Here is a 23,378-nt window from a genome sequence, read left to right as displayed (position 1 = left end):
GGCACCATCAGCTTTCTTCACCACATTTGCTTATGCACCTGCTTTGTCTTCAGCGGTTGTGCCGAGAAGGTGAGCATCATAGAATGCCAATTTAATAGAAGAAAGTATTCTCACATTGAGGGAGTACTTGAGTGGAGGCCCAATGTCCTGCTACCTTAATACTAAACCTATAAATATATGCACATAGATTTCCCCATCCTCATATGTAAGTATATTTTCATATGTACATGTCTTTATCTAGACCTCTATAAATGCCCTTTGCCTCCAGCTCTTTCCTTTATTTCCTTTGACTTTCCTCCTGTAGTGGGATCATTCTTAGAAGAATTTGCCACTTAATTTTGTTCCTTGCCCCCCCATGGGTAATTCCACGGAAAGAAATTAGGCATTAATATTAAAGGTTGTATTATGATTAAGTATTTGGAAGGTGCTTCTTAGCCTAAAAGAGTGAAACAGGTTTGCTATATAAAGGTAGTATCATGCCCAATATTAATAAGTTATTCTGAAGTAAAACATTTACATACTATATATGGTTAAATCTGTAGAATTTTTTTGTTGATTTGTTCTTAGTTTAATTATGTAATTTTTAGCTCATAAAAATATACTTCTATTGTTCCTTCTAACATGTTTATGACGTAGTTGGGAAATACCTCAGTTTTAATGAAGTGAAACTAAGCGCAAAGAACACTGACTTCTGGGTATTAACTATTTATAAAAAAAAAAGTCCCAAGGTGACATAAAACTTTTGCCCTCAACTGGTTACCAAAAAGATTGGCGGCTCAGACCCTCCCAGCAGCACTGCAGAAGAAAACAGGTTTGACTCTCCGCTTCTGAAAAGATCATCCAAACAACCCAGACTCACTACCGTCAAGTTGATTCTGACTGATGGGGACAATGTAGTAGAGAGCTGCCCCACAGGGTTTCCCAGGTAGTCATGTTATGGGAACAGATTGCCACCTCATTCTGCTGGGATTGCCACCTCAGAGTGGCTGCTGGGTTCAGACCATTGGCCTTTGTATGAGCAGTTGAGTGCTTAACGACTGTGCCACCAGGGTTTCTTTCCAGAAAGATTACAGCCATGGAAACCTTCTTGAGGGAGTTTTTACTCTGTAACGCATGGAGTCTCTTAAATTACAAAGCAACAACAAAAACAGTCAACAATAAAAAAAGAAAATAGATGAAAATGCAGACTTACTCAAACTCTAAAATCCTAGGATTTTTGCTTTAGGAAAAACAGGTTTTGTTTTTCTGCTTTCATGTATAATGACTAAGATAAACGTATTGCTTTTAATTTATCCAGACAAGGTCTTTATTGGGTGTGTTTGAAGAAGATGCTGCAGCTATTTCCAACTATATGAACCAACTGTATCAAGCCATGCATCGGATTTATGATGCACAGGTAAAAATTTAAAGACTTAATGCTTAAAAAAATTATTTTAAGTTCCCTGACAGAGACAGAATCTGTCTTGTTGGCTGGTGCCTATCCGTAGGCTGGGCTCCTGGTTAATAAATATTTATTGAATGGGTGAGTGAATATTAAGCATTTTGTTACGCAGAGCTCTTATTTCTATCTCCAGTGTATAGTTTGTAGCATTACAAAAGTGATAGCAATTTAGTGGTACAATAAGTAAGGGCATTCTCATTGAAACACACTGTTTGTGATCGCTCTGCTTAAGATTCACCTGAATATTGATCTTGTTGCCCTTCCCATGGTTTTAAGCCCTGCCAAGGCACTTTCCCTCCTTGAGTAGAGGATTTGAAAGCAGTCTGCTACTCTCTAGTTAGAACAGGGTAATAAAAATTAGACGTTGTAGCTTTGGAGGAGGGAGCAGCTTTTTAGCTTATGGATTAGAGGAGGTTCTGATTTGATTTTTTTGTTGAGCAGGTTTGAGATTTGAGGCTGTGTTTACACAACCTAATTATAAGCCTTAAGAGCAACCTGAGCTCCGTGATGTATTTTCTTTGGGATTAATTAAGTATATAAGCTTCATTTTTCCCCCTCCTTATTTTCTCTTCTTTCTAGATTCACACTTATTTTTTTAGTGTTATTTATTCACTTATATTTTATTTTTTAATGGGAGGTAATATATCATTCCATAATTTAATCACACGAGTATTGTTTAAGTGCTATAGATTCACATTTTCATTAGGTACTTAAAGGATGCTATAATTTTTTTTTTTTGATGCTATGAGCATTTATTTTTTTCTCCCCTCTGCTTCGTCTCTCAAGATTAGGTTTGTGATAAGAGATAAATTATATGTAAAAAAGTGTAACTTTTCTTATAACTATCCCAAGGGGTGGGGAGGGGTGCTTTAAAAAGTTTAAATATGGCAATGTTATGTGATGAGAGTAGATTGATCACATTTTGTTTGTATTTTATTAAATGCTTATGGTCTAGGATCATCTTCCAGAGAAAGGGATAGCTAGTTATTCTTGTAGAATCTTATCATTTTGTTCAAGTTACATACAGTTATTTCTGGCTTTAAAAATACTTTATTTAATGCTTAGATTTTATTAGCCTCAAACACCACCACCACCCCCAAAAAGAAGAAAAAGAAGAAAACCAAAAAAGGCTGGGAACAAAGCAGTTCTCAAGCAATTCCCCTGGTTTGAGTTTCCCATTCGTGCTTTCCGGGCTCTCCCCTTCCCCGTGTTCACTGAGGGGTGTGAAGCATGTGAACGGTATATACGTTAAGTGATAACAAATAAGAATGACCTTGGCATCTTCTGGAGACCCTGGTGGTACTCATCTCCCAACAGAAAAGTTGGAGGTGTGAGTCCATTGAGAGGCATCTAGAAAGAAAGGCCTGGTGATCTGTTTCTGGAAAGCTCATCCTGGAAACTAGGGAGCACCGTTCACGGGGTCATCAAGAGTCAACTGACATCTTCAGCTTAAATTGATTGCCAATCTCTTCTCTGTAGAATGAGCTAAGTGCAGCAACACACCTGACTTCAAAACTTCTAAAAGAATATGAAAAACAGGTAATGTGTATGAAAGTTTAAAAGCCTATTTAAAAATATGCAGTGCACAGAGGATTTCTTTATCAGGAATCCCTATGCCCTCCTGGATTTTGATTTGAGGGTAATTTTGATAATACCATTGAAATTTCACCAGCACACTTATATCAAGAAATAGTTTAAGGAAAAAAAAAGAAAAGAAATAGTTTAATTTTAGAGACAGACATTGTCTGATTTGCTCTCATCTTTTGCTAATGGAGAATTTAAGGCTGTGCAAGATTATGTAGCTGATTATTGGAGGAACTGGAGCTGAACATTAAATCTTTTAATTCCCAGGATTGTGTGCATGTCAGTATACAATGTTAATTGGTTATTCAGCAAATATTTTAATGTTTAATAATGCAGTGATTGTACTACTTATTAAACTATTCAGCAAAAGTTTTAAAAATATTCTGAAGTTATTTAAAAATGTAAATTATACCGTAGTGTGTCTCATTCTCGAAAAGCACAACCGCATTGGACGTTAACCGTATCTTTCCTGCTCACTTGACAGCGTTTTCCACTGGGGGGTGATGATGAAGTCATGAGCTCCACTTTGCAACAGTTTTCAAAAGTTATCGATGAGGTAAGTGTTCATTTTATTTGGCTTGAAGTAGTGGTCTTGTTGTTAAATCACTCAGGTCCTTTAGCTTTTATTGGGAACATTTATTACTGTGATTTTATAAGTAAAGTTCCATTGTAAAAAAGTATTAAATTAAGACCTTATTTCTATATCCTGATGGCTGTCGTAAAAGCAAAACTTTACTTGTTCGATGAAAACAAACTATTTTTCAGGAACATGCTTGTAGGTATGCTGTCTCTACTTAGCCCAGGGACATTCCATCTTTTTATGATGTTTCTTGATTCAGGACGGAGAGAACTTTGAGGCTGTGAGCTACGGCTTCCCACTTCATAGTTCCTTTCTTTTCCCATGAGGCAACATCTTACCTTCGGCCCTTATTATTCCTTTCACTTTAATCAGCCCTCAATTCCCAAAGTAGCTATGAGAACAAGGCAGTCACCAGAAGTAAAACGTGCTGAAGGCTGCACGGGAAGCGTCATACTGTTTTGTACTATTGAAGCAAGAGCTCTCATTCTAACTTGAGTTATTCCATCTTTTCTGAGTTCCCTTTAATTGGAAAGGTAATTTTTGGAAATATTTTAATAATATAGTAGGAAAATATTGTCCTATGTAGATCAATGTTAAGAAAACAATACATGAAGAAGTGGATTTTTTAAAATTATAAAATACTTTGTACTATATCAGATAATTTTAGTGTACTTTTATGTAAAAATGTATCTTAATTTACTGAGTTTTATTAATGTGCATAACAGCGGTTTAATGTTTCTGTATGTAGTTAGTTACTTGACCTTTTTGGCCTTTTCTTACTAGCTCAGCTCTTGTCATGCTGTACTTTCAACTCAGCTTGCTGATGCCATGATGTTCCCCATTACTCAGTTTAAAGAAAGAGATCTGAAAGGTATTGAAGTCAAACTTACGTTTACTTTCATCAGCTATTCGGACATCAGGCCTTACACGTGTGTGTTACTCTTCCCCACTCCTTTCTGACTACAGCTTCCAGCCCCTTAACTTTCATCAGGCACCAAACATTTCTAGGAACACTGGCTAGGTGTCAAACTAGATATGAGGAATACTGATATGAGAAAGATGATTTTTCCTTTGAAAAAGCCCCAAGAGGGCAATGGGTGCACATATAAATGGGGCCCTGTGCTATTTATACATTAGAGAATGAGTGTGGTGTGGCTTGGGGCTTAGAGAGAGGAGATCAGAGAGGGGTCATCGTCAAGACTATGAAGTGAATGTTAACAATGCACAAGTCATTTTGAGGGAGAGTTTGCAGGAGGACAGTGAGTTTCAGGAGTGGCCATTTCCAAGGTCAAGAAATAGATTCATAGCCGTATTAACAAAGTGTTCTTGTTTCTTTTTCTTCCTTCCTAATACAGTTTTTTAACTTATTGAGTTATATATGAAAATTAATTAATTTGTTGGATCCCGACACCAGTAGTTGCATATCCTAGCAGTTATAATAGATTTGTTGTATTTGTTGTTGTGTTACACTCCCAGTTGATGGCAAATACATTTTGTGGTGTTGCAGGTATTAATGGTAATATTCTGTTGACTACTTTGGAGAATACTAACAATAAATTCCACCTTGGATGTATGGAATATTAATTTGGGGTTTTGATTATAGCTTAAGCTGTAACTTTCTAAACAATTTAAGATGAATATTTCATAAGTATGGTACACTAAAATTATTTTTCTCACTCTTTCAGAAATACTGACATTAAAGGAAGTGTTTCAAATTGCTAGTAATGGTAAGCTCTGAATACTTGGCACACTTCTTTATTTTGTTTGTTTTTGGCACACTTATTTCTTATAAAAATGTATTTATCGATGTAAATATTGGTTAGTTTACTAATAGAGAAGAATGAATGTACTTAAATCAGTATTGTTACTTAAATTGAACTGCTTGCGTTACAAGAAAATTTAAAAGGAAGTTAAATCAGTCTTGTGGCTTACTATCTTTTTAACATCCAAGAAAGTGGTGCAATTTGTCTCCCATTCTTTATTTTTCTGTATACTTGAAATTTTCTTTAATGAGCTTTTGCTATTACTTTGTTAAAAACTTTAAATTAAAAAAATAAGAAAATACTTTTAATGTTTATAATTTCCCTGTATCAACGTGTTTTTCATTTTTATACCTTTCGGTTGATAAATACAGCTAAATGCAGGGGAAACCTGGCTCTGGAGAACATGTGAATGGAGTGATCGTGAAGGAGGAAGTTCTCAGCCTGTTTTACTCCCTTTTCAGAAACGGAGTAGAAATGTAAAGACTGTTGAAGGCTTTTAAACTTCACAAAAGCTTGTTTTTAACCGTCAGTTCTCTTTTCCAGATCATGATGCTGCGATTAACAGATACAGCCGATTGTCCAAAAAAAGAGAAAATGACAAGGTGTGATTCGTATTTACTCCTTCAGTACTACAGTGAGGGCCTCTTTCCTAGGTGGTGCTGCGTGTGCTCCTTAAAAATAGTAACTTGTAGTGCCTTTGGCAGATCACTCTTAGTGTATTCTTTCCTTCTAGCTGTGTAAAGCCTTTCTGAGAGCCAGTGGAATATAAATAAATAGATAATTCTTGGTTTCTTGAAATAACATTTTTCTGTGGCTATAATTAATAGATGTAAGCATAACTATTAGAATGCGTAATTGATGTCAACTCTTGACATTTCCTCTTTTTCTTTGTATTTTGATAAGGCATGTACACTGGTTTTATTTTCTCACATATGTATGAAGAAATGTCTTTGGAGATACAGTAACCATAAAGCTAAGTTGTTACATACATAATTCAATGAAATTTTGTTAGGAAGCCTTCCTCATTTACAGAGAATGTATGTTTTTGATGTTTGTTCACATAGTCAGGTCTAGAACTACTGCTGTGTCTTTGAGGAGAAATGTCTTCAAGTAAAGATCAAAGAACAGAATAAGGAGTTCACCTGGGTATTCCTTATAATCATCTCTCTAGATCCAGAGCCAAGGTTTGACTGGGTGTCTGTGAGTAAGGGCAGCTCTGTGCCGGCCTTGTCTGCAGCTGTGGTTGCATCTGCTGGCCAGGCCCTCCTCTTGCGGGGCTCTATGCATGGGCAGGGCTTACTCTGCACTAGCTACTGTGACACAAGAAAGGATTGATGCTACACAGATTTCAGAGCCAGAGGTCTGTCCTCTCAGTCTGGGAGGTCACGAGTATTTTAGACTGAGTTGCAATGTATCTTTTTTAAACAAGCTTGTTTTCCAAATGACCTCTTTCCATTTCTGATTTTAGTTCACTGATCATCTAATGGTTCAGATCCATACATTTTAAAATCTGCATTACTTTGTCGCTTTGCCTCAGAGAGGAGGTAAAAGTCCTAGGTATAAAATTTGGAACATTTTCAATGCCCCTGACTGTTTCAGTCTCTTTTTAAAAAGCTTTTCACCAATTTTATTGCATTAAAAACTTAGTTTTCAATCTGTAAAGCAGCGTGTTCTGTGCCACGGGGAAGGAACAAACCTGATTGAAGGCTTCCTGTGCAGGCAGGCGTGTGCTTGGCCAGTGCCAGGTGCTTGGCTGAAGAGAAGGCAGGGATTATGTGTGAGTTAGGTGCAGTAATAGCTGTCTTTACGGAGTGCAGGGTAAAGAAGGGTAGCAGTTCGCTTTTATTGGTGAACTGGGAAAAAGGCTACGTTTGTGGAGGTGACATTTGCAGGGCATCAGGAAGGAAGAGTGGAAGTCACCAGATTGGGATGGGGCAGAGTCTTCCTAGAAGAAAAACTGTATGTGCCGAAGCTCGTGGTAGAGTCCCAGGAGCATCATGGTTAAGGCCACCGGCTCTGGAGCCGGACTGCCTGTGGATAGGTTGCACCGCTGCCAGCTCTTTCCATGAAGTCACACAGCTACTACGTTAGTTTCAAGCTATTTCCCTGTTAGAAACCATCAGGGATTATAAAGATGAAATGAGATAAGGCATGAAAGTTTATGATTTATAGGGAGTTTTTTTTTAAATAGGAAGAATACATTATATTTTTTAACAGATAAAAGCAATATGCTACATATATGCTACAAAATTTCTATACATGTTATTTAACTCCAACATTCAAGGAGAAGATAATTTGCTTTCTCTAATTCAAAACTGAGGGGATGGAAAAGTAGGGAGAAAGGGTAAGTAAGGTATTAGGGCGTTTGTTAAATTGTTGAATACAAAAATAATGATCTGAAACCCGCACCTAATTCATAATCAAAAGTGTGTGAAGTTTTCAGTACTGGCAATATTATAATGGTGGAAGGATAATCACTTCAGAGTGTCGGGAGCACAGGTGTATTTGGGAAGCTATGGAGGGGATGACCAGAACAAAGTAGTTTGAGGCTATATGACTATGTTACTGACTGAAATTGATTTTAGAGAGAGTGGGCAGACTTCAAAAGATTCTAAGGAGGCACAAAACAATTGTGTAAAGAACAACAACAACAACAACAAAAAAACAAAGTCCCAGAAATGGAAATGTGAAGGGCACAGAGTAGAAGGTATTCAGTCCAAACTATTGGAATAGTTTGCAAAGTCACATGCGGTCTAAGCCAGTGAGACGTAGCCCCCTGGGAGATTCTAGAAAAATCCAAACAAACTCACTGCCATAGACTCCAAGGAGGGTGGGGGGTGGGGTGCTGCCAAAGCAGATACCTACACTTTACCCTGGATTGTGGGCTGGAGTACAAAAGTTCGAATTGCCAGAGGCACTGAGTAATTTTTTTCTGAAAAGGTGAGGTAGGCCAAATAAGTTTGGAAACCTGTGGGCCAAGCTAAGGTGGTTGCTGGAAGTAGAAAGGCAGGAATGTTTTTAAAGATAGTGTTTGAGTAGAATTGACAAAACCTTAGAGTGGGAGAAGGAATGAAAAATGAGATAATAGATATATTTTTTAACTGATGAGTGCTGTGCGATAATTATGAGAACTTGGAAGCAGTAGAGGATCAGGTTTTGTGGAAAAATCCCTTGTACAATTTCAGCATTTATACACACGCACATATGTAGAAGCACACTACACAGTAAAGCATGTACATGGATATTCACATGTAAAGGGAAAGCAGGAAGGTGCTATCTTTATTTTCCATACTAGGGACACGATAACTTTGCCATGTGAATAAATGAACCCTGGGCACACATATGTTAATCGTGGGTACAAGAAGGTAAGTGTAAGAGAGTGTGGTAGGGAGAGAGGCAGAGGGAGAGGGTAGTATGAGGTGCTTTAACTGATGAAGGTCAAAGACTGATCGCTGAGCTGGTACCAAATGGCCCTCTACCTTTTCCTATAGTAGTTTTCTCTGCCATGCATAGTTTGGTTATTGTACCATTCTTAGTTGTGTGTAAAAATTTGCGTTTTGCTTCTAATTTACATTTTTCAGTGGGTTTGTTGATGGTAATAATAGAAAGTCCCCAGGTTCTAAAAGTCCAACTTCAGACAAGTAGAACTTGCCCTTTAATGTTATGTAAATGTGCCCTTCTGGTTGAATCAACTGCTATTCACAACAACATCACAGTCACCTTCACTTGCTGCATGTGCAGCATTTTAAATCGTGGAAAAAACTCTGGGCCTGCTCTTGGACTACAGTACAATCCACTGCCGTTGTGTGGATTGTCACTCAGCAGCCGTACAGCATGGGGTAGAGCTGTTCCTTGGTGTTTCTGAGACGACATATTTACCCCCGTCTCATTATCCGGCGGGCTCGGACTGAGCAGTCAGCAGCCCGTTGCTGAGCATACTCTGCTACCAGGACGTGTTGCTTGCTTGTTCAGACGTACCTATACTTACACAGACAGACACTGAGGACTGGGTCTGCACTGCTTGGACAGGAGGAGCATCTTATCCGTGTATTGAAGGGGTTCTGATGTAGCAAAAAAGGTTAAGGTTTTGCACAGTTCTTGGTGACTGACCTTTTTCTTCGATATCTCTTCCCCAAAGCCATTGAAATAATAGATTTTTTCATCTTTTTGTCCAAAAGATGAAATACGAATTAACTGAAGATGTGTACACTTCCAGAAAAAAGCAACACCAGACCATGATGCATTATTTTTGTGCATTAAACACTCTTCAGTACAAGAAGAAGATAGCATTGCTGGAGCCTCTACTTGGGTACATGCAAGCGCAGGTGAGAACTAAATTCAGATGACAGCTGGCCTAAGAACCTTCAGCCAAGTTTGCTATTTGTATACAGTGCTCATTTGTATCTGTGCTTTAAACAGGGATCTGAAAAATGATATCCAATTACTGTTTTAAGGAAGTCGAGGAGAACGGTTGTCATTGAAAATGAGTATTTCAACTATTTGAGGACAATTGAAACCACTTAACCTTGTGTTTAGACGTTGCCCATCGCAAATGGGGACAGGGAGCAGATAGCTAAATACAATCTGAGAGTTGCACCCATAGGTGGCACTTATTCACTCTCGCTTCATACTAAATTTGAAGGAGCATGAACAAGTTTGGGTCTGCCGGTGATCTTTACATAGTCCCTGAGTAAAACTCAGAGGTCAATTCCAAAATGCCCCGAGGGACACACCACAGGAAGGAGGCTAGGAAATAAAAGTTTGGGTAATAGAAGACAATAATATATCAATCCTTTAATAATTGAAGTAAAGTTAAATATTCCTTCAGATATGTAGGGAGATACAGACATTATTCCTTAGATATAGAACCTATTTAGCTTTGTAGTAAACATGAAACAGTTTATGTATATGATTTACTTTGAAATACTTAAAAATTTATTCACCAGTTAAGAAAGTATCATGCATGTATTACTCCATTCAAAAGATATAACAAGATATACCAAACAAAAACCCAGCTCTCTCATAATGAGTTACTTCTGACTCAGTGACAGTGAAATCTCGCTCCCTCAGTGGTGCCCTGACCAGTAGAAGTCATTGTAATGACACATTTTTAAATAAATCCTTCGGTTCTTCAACTTAACTGTAGTGTACCTTAGAGATTGTTTATGTGAATGACTTTTTGCATTTTTGTCTTTGTGTTTGTGTTGTTTACTCTGCTCTCCTCCTGCCCCAGATAAGTTTCTTTAAGATGGGCTCTGAAAATCTCAATGAACAGCTAGAAGACTTTTTAACTAATATTGGAACAAGTGTACAGAAGTAAGTGTTTTCTTTCTTAAAATTTAAGATTAACTTACGTGCAAATTAACAGCTAAATGCTATGATCTAAAAAATGTTTTACCCTTTAGTTTCCCGAGGGACTATTTTTCCTGCCATAGAATGTTTCTTGAATGCTTTCATGGATGCTTTCAGATTTTTCAACAACTTTTCCACAGAACACAAACCTTGCATTTCACAACAGTGTCAATTCTGATGTTTATTTTATTGATCAGAAATTATGTTTCATGCCTAAACCTGAAAGGCGCATAATAGCAATTTTTCCACAAGTGAATTTATTTTAACAATAAATACTGTGGGTGCTGGTGAGGAATTGCTAAGTGTACCTTGCTCTCCAAGTTGTGACCAGTTAGTGAGAAGACACTACCAGAGTCAATACTGATTCATAGTGGCACTCTAAGGTAGGGTAGGACTGCCCGGTGAGTTTCTGAGATACTATTTATGGAAGTAGAAAGCCCTGTCTTTCTCCTCCAGAGCTGCTGCTGGTTTTGAACTGCCTATCTTGCAGCTCGCAGCCCAGCGTGTAACCACTGCACCACCAGGGTATAGCGAATAGAGAGAGGACAAAGCAGTTGTAATCAGGCTCAAAAGTCTGAGCATGAAGTGGTTAGTCTGAAACATGGATGGAGATTAGCATGACTGCTCTTCTAAAGGTGCAAAAAAGAGATCAATTTGAAAATTCAAAGTCCACCATTAGTTATTGAACTTGGAATTGTTTTCAGAATATTTAAATTCAAATAAAATGTGAAGCTATTTCAAAATGTGTACCTGGAATCCAGGGCGGATGATCCCTTCAGGACCAGTGGTGTGAGGTGATACTGGGAGCATAGAGGGAGGGTGGGTTGGAAAGGGGGAACTGATTACAAGGATCTACATGTGACCTCCTCCCTGGGGGACGGACAACAAAGTGGGTGAAGGGAGACGTCGGACAGGGCAAGATATGACAAAATAATAATTTATAAATTATCAAGGGTTCATAAGGGAAGGGGGAGTGGGGAGGGAGGGGAAAAAATGAGGACCTGATGCCGGGGGCTTAAGTGGAGAGCAAATGTTTTGAGAATGATGAGGCCAATGAATGTACAAATGTGCTTTACACAATTGATGTATGTATGGATTGTGATGAGTTGTATGAGCCCTTAAGAAAACGATTAAAAAAATAATAAATAATAAAATGTGTTCCTTTTGCTCTAGCCACATGTACCACTGCTTCCTTCTTTGTGGAAATAGGTATAAAACAAATACATATACGAAAGTGATGGCGAGGAGAACTACTGTCTCCCTTCTGGTCAGTTGGAACTAATCGGTTTTGTGTTAGTGTTCGCAGGGAAATGGACAGCGATGTGGAGACTATGCAGCAGACCATTGAGGATTTGGAAGTAGCTAGTGACCCGTTGTATATACCTGACCCAGATCCCACCAAATTCCCTGTTAATCGAAACTTAACCCGAAAGGCTGGGTACTTGAATGCTAGAAAGTAAGAAAATGATCGCTATTTTTATATATTATATAGAAGCTAAGGAATGTAATATGCACTCGATAGTGTCTGCCAAATTATTTTGATTTCACTAAACATTGGGCCTTTTTAGTGGTGTTAATATTTATGTGAACTTTTTGACAGATGAAGCAAAATACATGATTATTTTTGCAAGTAAAATTCTACTTAGATACCTATTGAATAATTTAGGATTATGAAAGAATAGTTTGCATGTCATTAAGATGGTAATGCAATTAAATACCATTTCTCATACTTGAAACTATTTGTAATTACATCATCAAGTCAAATTTCCGTTTTTACTTGATATCATCAAGCATGTTAGTTATAACTGGTTTTAAATTTAAAATAAAATCTTTGCTTTTGAATATATTCCCTTGGAAATTAAACTGTAAACTTGTATTTTATAGGACATTATTATAACAATTAAAGTGTGATAATCTCATGCCTTGTTTTTAAAGTGTATTCACAAATGAGTAAGCCAAGCTACAAGAATGTACTTTAGAGACTGAAAAACTGATACTTCAATGTTCTTCCTGGTTATTTTTTCCAAGCTGCTCTTTTTGTAGTCTGTTCGATTTTTTTTGGACTGGCTGCTGATGAGAGGCCAGATGTGCAGTTATTAAAACGTGAAAATGTGCTTGTTTCATTTAGTAAAACAGGCTTGGTGTCATCGACCTGGGACAGACAGTTCTATTTCACACAAGGTGGGAACTTAATGAGTCAGGCCCGAGGAGATGTGGCAGGTGGCCTGGCCATGGACATAGACAACTCTTCAGTGATGGCCGTGGATTGTGAAGACAGGCGATACTGTTTTCAGATCACCTCTTTTGATGGAAAAAAGTTAGTATTCTTTTCTACTATTAGTAATATATAGTAATACAGAAAAAAATCTGTAAGATCTTAAACTACCAAAATAAGAAAATTCCTTTCAAAATTTAAAAGTTTAAGCATACTATATATTAAGATAATTTTTTACTTTTTAATTTGGTAGAAATGAGTTGAATTTTCCTTTCTGACTTGGGTAAATGATTTCTTCATATTTTAAGACCGACAAAGTAAGGTCACTGACCTGGTTATCTGGTTAAGACATCCGATTTCATGTGTAAAAAACCCTACATGATATGGGCAGTGTAGCATGCGTTAGTGGAAAGAGCCCGAAAATTCAAATTCTGGAGTTCTGGTGGTATAGTGGTTATATGTTGGGGGTCAACAGTTTGAAAGCAGCCACTTTCTGCTCCCTTAATGAGGCAGTCTCTAAAACCCACAGGGGCAATTCTATCCATCTTGCAGGGTCGCTATGAATTGGCCTGGACTTAGTGGCAGTGAGTTTGGTATTTGGTGTACTTAATGTGTGTCAGGGGATAAGTAAGTTACTTTACCCCTTGACCTTCATTCCCTTACATGTAATATGCATGGGGGTGGAGGGAGGTAGGGTAGTCATAATTTCTACTTGTAGGTTATTAAGAGCAGAAATCTAATCTATGCAATATGCCTAGCACATAGTAGGTAATAAATAGTGTTTCTTTAAAATGTTAATCAAATGTTTCTGATCAAATTATTTAATTAGTCCATGTTTATTGTGCCATTTCAAAAACTTCTGTTACCTTTATATTAAATAAAAATCCAAAAAGTAACATTTAGAATTTAATTTTTCCTAAGCTTTCTTTACTCTGCTGTTGAGAATATACACAGCAAACACAGACCAATGCAAGTTTCTACATGCACATGAGTCTCGAAGCTTGCTGCTCTTACGCATCTGTTTTTAATCTTATCCTCTAATTTGCTGAGTTTTTCTTCTGCTTAATTGTTTCTTGTTTCTCATTTCAGCTATTGTCTCTTTCGGTTCTAATATCTCATCTTTTAGTTCCTCAGTTTGTATTTTTGCATTATTTTCCTTCGTTTAGCTCTTGGTCTGTTTTCCCTTAGTTCATTTATTATGTCTAATGTGGTATTCTTCCCCTTTCATTATTTGCTCATCCCTAGAGGTGCTTTCTCACACTCTTGGTCAAGTTTATTTGAATGGACCATTGCCTCTCTGTTCTTTGTGTGTCTTGTGACTTTTTGTTGAGACGTTGCTGAGAATTTTCAAGCATGTTAATGTTCTTAGTTGTCTCCAGTATTGGATGAATTTGTTCCTTGGCTGCTTTCTGCACAGTCAGTATTTCCAAACCACCAGCACCAGCAGCTCCTGGGAGAAGGACTGGACCTTCTCCACCTGTAAACAGTTCAGCCTTGGAAACCCACGGTGGGTCGCTGTGAGTCAGCATTGACTCGATGGCAGAGAGTTTGGCTTTTGGTTTATTCACTACAGGAAGTTCTTAGGTAGACTGAGCCTTTGTTCTTTGCTTTCCATTTCCTTTTCCCCTTTGTGATAACTTCTTTCCCTCCCTTGTTTAATTGGCATTTCAAAGTTCCAGATCTTATTTTTAAACTTTAACTCTCTTCCAGACACACAGCTGTGGTCTGCCAGTCCACCAGTGGGCACCACCACTCAGACGAGACATCGTGTACTAATCAGCCTGTCTACCAGATTAGTCATGCCTCCCCCTTGGGGATTACTCCCTTCCTTTCTTTGGTTCTGCAGTCAGACTCTTCATCAGAAAACTCATACCCAGCATTTCCTTCATGGCTAGCTGTTGCTCTCTGATTTTGCACAAGATTTTCTTCACTGCTCTGTGGAGGCTGCCAATATCAGGGGAAATACAGGCACACTTCCATTTCAGGAAGGGGAAAGGGGCTGGCATTCCTCAGGAGGACCGCTGGGAGGTCTTTCGTGTTGGTTTTAGAGCCCCAGGGGTCCTGTGCTGGTTGGGGGAGCAGTCTTCATTTAGGTGGCCCACCTCCTCTCTCAACTGTAGGAATCTAAAATAAGGGTCCTTAGAGGTCCAGCAGCTGATAGTTTGAGTTGGCAATAGTAGTCACACTCTGAGAAGACCCTCAGGAGTTCTGTATTGTTGCTATCAGATCCTACTCCTTAGGATGTTGGCTGAGGGTAGCCTCCATGCAACATGCCCCCTTGCTAGCACGCCGTAGTCTCAGTCCACAATCCTCAGCACCACATGGAAGTGGGGGCAGACTAACTAACTGACCCCCAGGGAGGTTTGTCCAGATAGTGGATGTGCAGGAAGGCAAGTAGAGTGAAGAGCAGATTCCACTGCAGGGTCCTTGTGCAGCAATTCACAGCAGGCTTACAGGTGACAGTGTTTGTGTTGGGGAGGGCTCGTTTCTCTCCAAACAGGCCTCTAGGGAGGTCTGCCTTGTTGCTCTCAGATTCCTCCCTGGAATATCTTGGCTGTGGGCATAGCCTCCACTGAAGATGCCTGCCTAGCCTGCAGAGGCCTCAGTTCTCAGTCCTCAGCACTGGCTGAAAGGGGAAGCAGAGTGACTCGAACTACCTCCCTGGAAGGCCTGTGCTGTTGGCTTCAGAGACCTGAGCTGTGGTGTATGCTCAGGGGCAGGTGGAGAGTTAGTTCTCCATACAGGCCCCCAGGGAGACCTGTCACGTTGATTTTAGGGCAGAAGCTTGGGGTCTTGTCTGTATAGGCAGGTGTTGAGATAGTTAGGGAAGCAGCCTCTTTTTCTGGGGCTACAACCCGTTAACAGCAGCTGGCAGCCCGAGTAGTTTGGCAGGGAGGCACGGTGGGCAGTAGAAGTGATTTTCCTACCTGTGTGACTCCACCATTTGTGGATTCTTGCCTCTCTGTAGTTCCCAACTGGTTTCCTTTGCTTCCAAATTCAGAGTCCCTTAAAACCAAACACTTTCATTGTTCTATTTCTTGATGTATATGTGGGGAAGGGTTGGAATGATGCTTTGTTTATGCCACTATTTCCCAGAATCCCCTAGAATTTATTTATTTTTAAAGCATAGAAGAATATAACCAGGAGTAAGGAGGAAAAAAACACTTGGGTTTCATATGAAGAAAAAAACCAAACAAACAGAAAATGTTGAAAATCAGACCAGGTCCAACAAGTATGGGGGGAATCAACTGACAAGGTTTTAACAGTTGGAGTCAGGTTTATCCTTTTGATCTCCTATAGTCCTCTCTCCAGTGTACTATGTTTATAAGCAGTTCATTCCCATCCCTCTAGTATGGTTAGAGGGAAATCACCAGATGGTTAGTTCCTGTATAGACTTCACAAATATATCATGAGCTCCCACTGTCATCCATAGCCTTCTGCACATCAGAATCTCACCATTTGGGCTCTGATACTATTTCCTTCTTCAGCTTCAGATATAATTTGCAATCCTTTGGTCACTGATGTTGGAGTGCTTTTTAGTTGACATCTCAGTTAGATGGCTGCTGGTTTGGAAACAGGCCTTTTAGACCCCAGCCGCTATGTTATCTGATATCTGAGCAGTGTCTTCCCCACGCTTTGCTATAGCACCCATATCTGTGCTCCCTTCCTGAAGACGAGTATTGAGCAGGGCCAGGATGTAAGAACTAGTTAAGTTCCCATTCCTGATCTATATCTTTTTTTAAAAAAAATCTGCCTTTGGCTCCCTTTAGAGACTACCTTGTTAATTTATGGTAGAGAGTCTTATCATTCATCTCCCTGGAGCATAAAGAGCTTCCAATCATGATGTCATTGATTGGCCCCTGGTACTGATTTTTTAAAGCACAGATGAAAGAGGGATATTGGGCCAAAGTAGGGTAACTTCATATCGCAATACCTGAATTATTCAAATTGTACAGGATAAACACTTTCGTGGATGCTATTTACACAAACAGTGGGAGTTGATTGTCAGGGAAAACAATATTCACTGATGTCAGTCACAGGTTTGCCCGAATACTACATATCTTATTACAGCATATGGGGCATTGGTATAGTAATTCAATGATTGTCTGCCTATGGACAGTTCAGTACTCGTGGTATAGCAGTCTTCTGTCAGTTCTAAGTTCATAGATTACAGGTGAGTTTGAGGGAGAGTTTCTGCATCGGCTCTCACTCTGGACATGGGCCTTTGGAGCACTTGCCGGTGCCCCACAGATGTAGCATTCAATCCCCCAGTGTTTGATGGCCCTTGGCCAGGGTCCCAACCTAAGTAGGTTAAAAAAAATCATTGGTCAAACATTGTGTCTATAGTTTGGATCTGCACCCACTTATTAAAAACATTTCATACAGCTACATTATAATCCATTTAGAGATACACACTGTTTAATCATTTTCCTAATGGTGAATGTTTGGGTTATCTGTAAAGTTTATCCACTTAATTAAAACATTGACTTTGATTTTTGACATCTCAATATTCAGGAGCACTCGGTATGTAAAGTTGTTCTTTTCCTGTGTTTCAAAACTGCGGTCTAATTTTATATTCCTTCTGCAAGCCCAGTGAATCCCAGTTTCCTTGTCAAAAACCATGTTAGGTATTGGAAATACCTAAAATGATGACATTGTTAAATTATGTTCCTATAAGTATTAAACATTTTGATTATGTTTAGTTTTTGTGCTAATGTTTAATATGCTTTCCCATTCTTGGAATGGTGCAAATTAGTAAAAGTTATTTTTTTCATTAGTTTTGAAATTTTTCTGGAGAAAAGCTAAATATCTGCGTCGGTGATTACCATGTGTTGGAATTTAAAACTGCATTCCTAATGAAGTAGTGCTAGTATTTCCTGTTGTGGTCACTGATTTAAATTTGAAATAAGATCAAAAGCGTCAGAAAGGTGCAACGCGTTGTCCTGCTGCGGTCAGCTGTGTCACGCTCTGGCTCCTAAGGATTGACACCTGCTCACTTGTTGGTGCCTCTCGACGGAGACGCCAGAGGCAGAGCTGTTGAGATCGGAGTGCGGAAGCCTGGGGTGGTCTGCTGGTTTTATAGGGACCTATAAGTTCTGCTCTGACCTGGGCTCACCGTGAGTCACAATCACCTGTAGCACCCAAGAACAGTGGCGTTTTGGAGACTTCATGAAAACGTTCTCCCACGGTATTCAGCGTGTTTTTATAGAAAGTGGAAGGTCATGTTCTTTCTTTTCCCCTCCCCCAGATCTTCAATTTTGCAAGCAGAGAGTAAAAAGGACCACGAAGAGGTAATGTCTTTGGTATTAAAAATATTTTATTGTAAACCATATGAATGTATTTGTGGGAAAATCTAGTCAAGACAGTGTTCTCAGGTTTCTCACAGAATTTTACAGCTGGAGGGAACTCACCTCTCCGCTGTTGTCAGGACTCAGCTTCAGAATGACCTTGTGACTAGTGCTTTCTGGCAGGCTTTTAGCGTCATGCGACGACAGCTGATTTATTCCCGTCTCTCACTAGCCCTCTGAGGAGTGGTACTTGTTGCAGTAAGGAGTGTAGTGGCGGCAGCAGATGTAGCATGCCAGGAAGCAACTACAGCCTAAACCCGTGGGGAAATGAAAGACAGGAAAACAAAAATTTGGGAGTCTCTGTTCTTCCTCACAACCCTTTTATTTTGGGCTCCATTTTTACTTCTAATATACCAAATATGGAAGGTAAGAACTGACACTTCAAAACTGTCCTGAGAAATAGTCATTTCTTAAAAATATGCTGTAGTTTGATTTTGAGCTAGTTTACCTGGCATCGTAAACATTTTGGTAAAAGATAATCTTGTGGGAAAGAGTTGGTACTGAGCCTTGTTTTTGATGTCTGAAGCTGACCAGCAAATGCCTGCTGTGTCCACAGGGCTCGCCAGACAAAGCAGTTTAACTCAGTGTGAGCTGACTTGGGGAGAGGCACAAGATGCACAAAGTGCGGGTTTCTATGTTAATTACTGATCAACTTTTGATAGCAGTTTATTCGCTTGGACTATAGCTCATTCTTTTTTGTACTGATGTTTCTTAGGAGATCATAAACCAGAATGCCTTGTTTGATGGGAAAGATTGGTACATACTATCAAATTAGTTTGATGTTCTTTCTATATTTTTATTTCCTTGTGTAAATAAAAAAATGTAAATAAACAAATCAATATCTTACACTCTCAAATGCTATCCATTTATATATGCATGTGTATATGGGAAGGCATTTTCCTCTTAAAATAACCAGTGTTCTTTTTAATAAAACTTGAGCTTCAGCTGAGTATTGGAGGAAATAAAAATGTGTAGGAAAGAAGTATTAATCACATTTTTCTTTATTTTCTCTTACAGTGGATCTGTACAATAAACAACATATCTAAGCAAATATATTTAAGTGAAAATCCAGAGGTAATATTTTTGTTTGTGGCATCCAGATCTAGCAAAATTGACTTAATTCTACGACTCACATGGCTTTTATTAATGGTCATACTTTCTCAAGAACTGCAGTCTTTCTAAATTGACCCTGAAGGGATATCATGTATATAGAACGTGTCTGGTTTTCCTAGAATAAATTATCTCCGAAGGTACTGAAATTAGTCTACCAATGAGTATTTATTGAGGTCGATGAGCACCCTGGAGAACAAGGATCCAAACCTACAATAAGCCATGACATCTGCTCTCTAGGCGCCGAGTGTGTAAGAAAGCAAACCAAAAACGTCCAGCATTTCACATAAAGGAGTATCTAATTGAAGTGAGTGGCGCTAGTGACTAAGGCCTAAGTTAAGACGGGTAAGCTCAGTATGAGCCTTTGTCTTAGAGCAAGCTCTGTGCGGATGATGGAAACCTGAGCTGGGCCAGGCCGGATTGAGCTGTGTTTGGAGGAAAAGAGAAGCTACTCCAGTTAAGAGCCTGGAAACAAAGGCAGAGAGGCAGAAATGGAATGTGTATTAAACTAGTAGTGTAATCACGTTGAAGCTTCTTGTTGGGGGTCATAAGGACAAACTGAAACGTGTGTGCTGCACACACACCAGCTAGGGACCTTGTTACAGTGCCCTAGGTAGGGCCTGAGGTACTCCTAGTGATGCGGATTATACTTTGAGGAACAAGGGTATTAAACTAGAAGTATGTAGTAGCATAGATAGAGCTGTAAGTACAGTCCAAACGTGTGGGCAGAACCTGCGGGTCTGGAGAATTCCAGAAGGAGTCAAGTGAACCTCCACTGCAGTGGATGGTGCAAAGCCTTGGGCCTTGGTTGTTGCCGTGAACTCAGGACGCCTTCCAAAGCTGAGGGAGGCAGGCCGATTATTTCAGCTGAGTTAGATTAGGACTCCTTTCTCTGGAAAACCTTGCCTTTTTAAGTCTTAAACTGTTCAGGTGAGGGGGACTAAAGGGGAAGGTCTGGCATGAACTGAGACCTGAGCAGGGTATGAATAATTAAGGGAAGAGAGAAGGAAAAATGAATCAGAGAAAGATGAAAAGAAATTGCAGAGATAAGAAAGTCAGTGACCAACTAATGGAAGTCATCTGCATCAGTTATTTTCTTTCAAGTTTTTGGTTTGTTTTTAAAAAAAATCTTTTTATTGGGGGCTCTTACACCTCTTATTACCATCCATCCATCCATCCATCCATCCATCCATCCATCCATCCATCCATCCATCCATCCATCCATGTGTCAAGAGCATTTGTACATATGTTGCCATCATCATTTTCGAAACATTTTCTATTTGAGACCTTGGTAACAGCTCCTCATTTTTTCCCCTCCCTCCCTCATGAGCCCTTGATCATTTATAAATTATTGTTATTTTCATGTCTTACACCAACTGCTGTCTCCCTTCACCCACTTCATCCTTCTTGGGGGGGGGGTTATACGTTGATCATTGTGATCGGTTCCCCCTTTCTCCCCCCACCTTCCCCCTACCCTCTTGGTCTTGCTACTCTCATTATTGGTCCTGAGGGGTTTATAAGCCCAAGGGAAGAGAAGACTACTTGGAAAAGAATTCTGTTTTATCATAATAGCTTTTAGTTGTCAACCAAGACACCTGATTTGGATGTCCAGGAGAAAGCTTACAAGACAAGAGACAAACTTACAACCTCCAAAATATTAGTAATTTATCTTCGTTTTATTATAATCTTAAGAGTTTCATTACAGAAAATCAGTACTAGCTGTAGATAAACCTTTCATTTTCAGTAGCTTGATCTCCTGCCAGTCTAGCTTTTCCTTTTTGTTAGGTTACTGTGGAACAACAACAAAAATTTAAATGCAAATGCGATGACTGATGTTAATGCCTAGGGAATACAGCACTTGGATTTGAATAATGCACACTTATAGCACTTCTCTATCACTTTTCAGAATTTCTACTTCCTTGACAGTAATTTTCAAATTATCCAGAATTATTTTGTTTGTATAAGTATTGAGAAGATATTTGGTCTATTTTTTACATTATGTTAGTATAATACGTAGAAATATGTTTAGAATATTTTTAACTTAAATATTGTATTCATTTAACCAGTGTTTTAAAATATAACAGTCAAATATCATTCTTATGCATAGCTTTTAAAATTTGGTCTGAAAATATTTGTTAACTGTATAAATGACAATGTATGAATATGTTGAGCATAAATGTGGTGTGGAATTCTGAAATGAATTCTGAAAACATCACCAGCATAGTTATAAAATTCTTGCATATTTGTTTCCTACTTCATCTAAATTTTACTCAACAAATCTTTTGGTCCTCAGTACTGGCGTGGGCCGAGTCGGTTCTTTGGTTTAACTGATTACCAGGCACTGTGCTGGGTGTGGTAGTGACCAAACCAGTGGTAACCAAAGCTTAAGTAAAAAAATCTGAGAGTTGTAAACTTAAAAAAATAATATTTTCTTACATAAATAGAAAAAAGTAATCAGTTTCTCAGGAAGGACAAGCAGGCTTCAGTTTAGTAAATGTGTATCAATACTAGACAAGGATGAGGAACTGTGTAACTTGAAAACATTTTGACAAACCAGAGAGTTAATCTAAACGTTAGGTCTTCATACTTCACTAATATTAGTACCTTTTTAAAAATTATTATTCAAAATAGGAAACTGCTGCCCGAGTGAATCAGTCTGCCCTGGAAGCTGTCACCCCTTCCCCATCTTTCCAGCAGAGACACGAGAGCCTGCGGCCAGCAGGGTGAGTGAGCAGCCACCATGTAAAGATCTGGAAGGGCTATTGGAAGGGTCAGCGAGCACTTTGTTGTTGCAGTCCTTCTTAGATTAGTGCTGAACAGTGCCCCAAACAGCCTGGCGAGTGAATCTTTAACTGGTCAGTGGACCTGTACGGGCTACAGCTGGCACGTGAGGGTTCCAGATGTCCTTAGTGTGTTCCCCGTGACTCTCTGGGTGAGGGGATTCAGGTTTAATTTAATAATTGGAAGAAGGAAGGAGGCCTGTTGTTGAATAAGTAGCTATGAATTTGGAGTGTGTCTTTAATGAAGTTTGTTAAAACCAGTTTATTGTATAAAATTGTTTTCTGTCTCATAGTTTGTTTGATGCCCAACAGAGAACAAATGCAGGGCCTTCTTGTTTTCTTTTACACGTAGGCAATCGCGGCCCCCGGCAGCTCGGACCAGCAGTTCGGGATCTTTAGGATCTGAGTCCACGAGTTTGGCTGCCCTCTCTCTAGATTCCCTTGTGGCCCCAGACACCCCCATACAGTTTGACATCATTTCTCCAGTGTGTGAAGATCAGCCTGGCCAGGTGAAAGCGTCTGGCCAGGGAAGCAGGTGGGTGATGGCACCCCAGGGACAGTGTGCTGGCCTGGGAGGTGGTACATTTTATTTCTGCATTTGCCCGTCATCTCTCACATACCCTGTGTATCACTTCTGTTGTGCTATCTCTGTTTTTGTGGTTTCATGTGATGTCGATGTTGGGGAAGGATCATGCAGGTTTTTCTGTAGATGATTGATACCTTGATTAAGGGAATTGAGCTAATGTAGTTCACTATTTAATTTTTATTGTATGCTTAAGATAAATAATATGCAGGAGGGACTAAACAAATAAGTGGTTTCATATGTATTTCAAGAATGGTCCTTCTTACCATTCATTACCACGTAATGTAGTTTTGTGGTTGTTGAGAACAGCGTACCCAGTAGAAGATGGACCAGCTCCACCCTTCCTCCCCGTACGATTCACTGGCACAGGTGCCTTTCCTCACCCTTCGTTTCAGGGCTGTTCCTCCCCTGAGCATCAACTCACTGCCCCCTCAGGTTCCTAGCTAGCCTTTTGAATTGGTTTCCAGTTTGATCCCAGGTCTCACTGCCATCGAGTCGTTGCTGACTCGTAGCGACCCTACAGGACATGTTAGAACTGCTCCTGTGGGTTTCTGAGAATGTAACTTTTTTTTTTTTTTAATCAATTTATTGGGGCTCATACAATTCATCACAATACATAGAT

General features: G+C 39.3%; 1 protein-coding gene across 1 annotated transcript in view; it reads left to right on the top strand.

Annotated features, from left to right (window-relative positions):
* Positions 1-23,378, top strand: part of APPL1 (adaptor protein, phosphotyrosine interacting with PH domain and leucine zipper 1) — a 49,952-nt gene that overhangs the window by 16,978 nt on the left and 9,596 nt on the right. Inside the window, exons 2-15 of the mRNA XM_045289872.1 lie at positions 1,298-1,396; positions 2,921-2,980; positions 3,510-3,581; positions 4,389-4,476; positions 5,291-5,332; positions 5,912-5,970; positions 9,547-9,693; positions 10,602-10,684; positions 12,018-12,176; positions 12,849-13,037; positions 18,184-18,226; positions 19,301-19,357; positions 22,025-22,116; positions 22,526-22,708. Of these exons, the coding sequence (XP_045145807.1) occupies positions 1,352-1,396; positions 2,921-2,980; positions 3,510-3,581; positions 4,389-4,476; positions 5,291-5,332; positions 5,912-5,970; positions 9,547-9,693; positions 10,602-10,684; positions 12,018-12,176; positions 12,849-13,037; positions 18,184-18,226; positions 19,301-19,357; positions 22,025-22,116; positions 22,526-22,708 (1,319 nt within the window). The 5' untranslated portion in view covers positions 1,298-1,351. The remainder of the gene's footprint in view (positions 1-1,297; positions 1,397-2,920; positions 2,981-3,509; positions 3,582-4,388; positions 4,477-5,290; positions 5,333-5,911; positions 5,971-9,546; positions 9,694-10,601; positions 10,685-12,017; positions 12,177-12,848; positions 13,038-18,183; positions 18,227-19,300; positions 19,358-22,024; positions 22,117-22,525; positions 22,709-23,378) is intronic.

The sequence above is a fragment of the Echinops telfairi genome, unplaced genomic scaffold, assembly GCF_000313985.2.
Source record: "Echinops telfairi isolate 266 unplaced genomic scaffold, ASM31398v2 ScPeMD7_31;HRSCAF=116, whole genome shotgun sequence".
Lineage (NCBI taxonomy): Eukaryota > Metazoa > Chordata > Mammalia > Afrosoricida > Tenrecidae > Echinops > Echinops telfairi.
The sequence above is the reverse complement of the archived record's forward strand: the minus strand, read 5'-3'. Positions and strand labels throughout refer to the sequence as shown.